The 2,804-nt window shown below is 33.7% G+C and overlaps 1 protein-coding gene across 4 annotated transcripts in view; it reads left to right on the top strand.

Moving 5' to 3' along the window:
- JKAMP (JNK1/MAPK8 associated membrane protein) overlaps window positions 1-2,804 on the top strand; it is a 15,442-nt gene that overhangs the window by 8,139 nt on the left and 4,499 nt on the right. For 3 of the 4 annotated variants that reach the window (XM_011384832.2, XM_023527193.1, XM_011384840.2), the window contains one exon: window positions 1,333-1,409. The exons of the other annotated variant lie outside the window; for it this stretch is intronic. In XM_011384832.2, coding sequence (XP_011383134.1) covers window positions 1,333-1,409 — 77 coding nt within the window. The remainder of the gene's footprint in view (window positions 1-1,332; window positions 1,410-2,804) is intronic. 4 annotated transcript variants of the gene reach the window in all.

Raw genomic sequence — 2,804 nt, 5'->3', positions numbered from 1 at the left:
AAATTGTCCATCTGTTTTAGCGTGCTATAAGTTTAAGAGAAAGGTGGTATTTTGTAAGAAAAATAATTTGCTTAAAGTATTATTACTATCCTGTATTTGGAGTACAGTAGTGTCCCCCCTTCTCCACAGTGTCACTTTCTGTGGTTTCAGTTACCTGAGGTCAACCGCAGTCCGAAAATATTAAACAGTTCATACAATTTAAATTGAGTGCTGTTCTGAGTACTGTGATGAGATCTCATGCCACCCTGCTCCATCCCTCCCAGGACGTGAATCATCCCCTTGTCTAGCGTACCCACACTGTTACTGTATATGCTGCCCTCCTGTTAGTCACTTAGCTCAATTAGCAGATCAACTGTTGGCAATATCGCAGTGCTTGTGTTCACGTAACCCTTATTTCACTTTGATAATGGCCCCAAAGCTATTCACATAACTTTCATTACAGTATATTGTTGTAATCGTTTTATTTTAATTAGTTATTGTTGTTAATCTCTTACTTTTCCTAATTTATAAATTAAACTTTATCATAGGTGTGTAGATAAAGGAAAAAAAAAAACCAATGTATATTGAGTTTGGTACTATCCACAGTTTTAGGCATCCACTGTGAGTCTTAGAATGTATCCCATGTGAATAAGGGGAGACTGCTGTAGAAATTTATAGAATTTTAGACATTAAAAGCACTGAATGATCTATTTATCCTTTGAGGTTTATTGATGTATAAACTTTTCTAAAGAATAATTTAAGCTGAATTACTCTTACAGCCTTTCCCAACTGAGGTTCAACATAACGCAGAAAATTATTCGAGTAATTATTTTCTAATTTCTTCCAAATTTGGTACATAACTAGTATCATTCTAGATGCATAGGAGAGAAGTTAATTCTTTACATTCAATGGATGCCTTAAGGCAGGGCTCTTCAGAGCTGGAACAAAGATAGTTTTACATTTTTAAATAGTTGAGGGGAACAAAAGAAGAGTAATATTTCTTGACATATAAAAATTACATGAAATTCAGATTTTATTGTTTATAAAGTTTTATTGGAACACGGCCATGCCCATTTATTTATGTATTGTCTGGCTGCCTTGCTCCCACAACTGTGGAGTTGGGTGATTGGGACAGAGACTGTATGGCCTGCAAAGCCAAGATTATTTACTCTCCGGCCTTTTACATGAAAAGCTTGCCGACCCCTGCGTTTAGAGCATTAGGGCTTGATTCTCTCACAGGACTGGTGGAGAATGTTTTCGACCTTGGGGAAAGTTATATTGTTTGATTCTTTTTGATGGTTCATTCAGAAAATGTATTTAATTTTTAACATTATACCAATGTTTGTTTTTCAGATTATGCCTTCCCATACATTATATTAGTATTATCTTTGGTTACTCTGGCTGTGTACATGTCAGCTTCTGAAATAGAGGTAGGAAATCTTTTTTTCTTTTGTTAAAAATTTTTTTTTATAGATTTGACAACTGACTAGGAAAATAGTTCATATGATACGACATTGTACAGCTGATCATTTTAGTAATCCTTGGCTAATTGATGTCACTCAACATTTGGTTATGTTTATAAAAGATTGTGTACTGGACCTTATTTGCTTGCAAAATTAGTGAAGTACTCAGGCTTAACTGTCTAGCATGTTGTAGAAAAAAATTATTTCCCATAATTTACCCACATAGAAAATATTGAATTATTGAAAGGTTGAAACAACACTTTTGAGGGAAGCAAAAAAATGGGTTATCATATATAGAACTAATGTTACACTTTATTTTACAATGGCAACACTGTCATCAATAATTACATCTTACATTCCAGACCCTTCTATATTTTGTCCCCAGTTTTATTTTCTTGCTTATGGATGTTTATTTTTGCCCTCTAATATCTGTAATATTTTGATGATTTGGAAATAACATTATTAGTAACATTAGTTCTGATACTGTTTGTTTTGAGATATCTATTGTGTTCCTCTATTTATTTATTTTTCAATTACAGTTGACAATATTTTATATTAGTTTTAGGTATACCGTATAGTGGTTAGACATTTATATAATTTATAAAGTTATCCCCCCAATAGGTCTAGTACCCACCTGGCACCATACATAGTTATTACAATATTATTGACTATATTCCCTATGCTGTTCTTTACGTCTTGTGTCTATTTCATAACTGCTAATTTGTACTTCTTAATCCCTTCCTGTTTTTCACCCAACCCTCAAACCCCTTCCCATATGGCAACCACCAGTTCGTTCTCTGTATCTATGAGTCTGTTTCTGTTTTGTTTGTTTGTTTATGTTGTTTTTGAGCTTCCACATATAAGCGAAATCATATGGTATTTTTAGTATTTCAGTGGAAGGCCACTGTTAGAAAGATCTCTTTATTTTGAGGCTAACCTTTAAGGAATAAAAGTGCCTTAATACTCTTCCATACTATACTTGCTAATCTAGTGCCTATGCACTGTCTTCAACTGCCCACTACAGTCGATGTACTTTCTCATGATTCTTAACATAAATAAAGCTCAACCCAGAGAAAGTAAGATAACTATTTTGGAGTGCTGGAGTGTTTGCTATTGGTACTCTATTTTTCTATTACATTAGTGAAAGAGTGAGAGGGAATGACTTTTAGGTAGAATAGTAGAGGAACTAGACAATATTTTTATGGTGATTATTCAGATGTTTTCATTTGTGTACTATCCCCATTCTCCTTTGTAATCTTTAATCAACATTGTAGTATGTTTAATTAAAGAAGATAAGCAGATTAGTTTGGGCATGTTTATCAACCCTAGGTAAAGATTTGAGGGGGAAAATGATTCGACCCT

The sequence above is a fragment of the Pteropus vampyrus genome, unplaced genomic scaffold (assembly GCF_000151845.1).
Source record: "Pteropus vampyrus isolate Shadow unplaced genomic scaffold, Pvam_2.0 Scaffold15, whole genome shotgun sequence".
NCBI classification, from domain to species: domain Eukaryota; kingdom Metazoa; phylum Chordata; class Mammalia; order Chiroptera; family Pteropodidae; genus Pteropus; species Pteropus vampyrus.
This window is presented reverse-complemented; position numbering and strand designations above follow the sequence as displayed.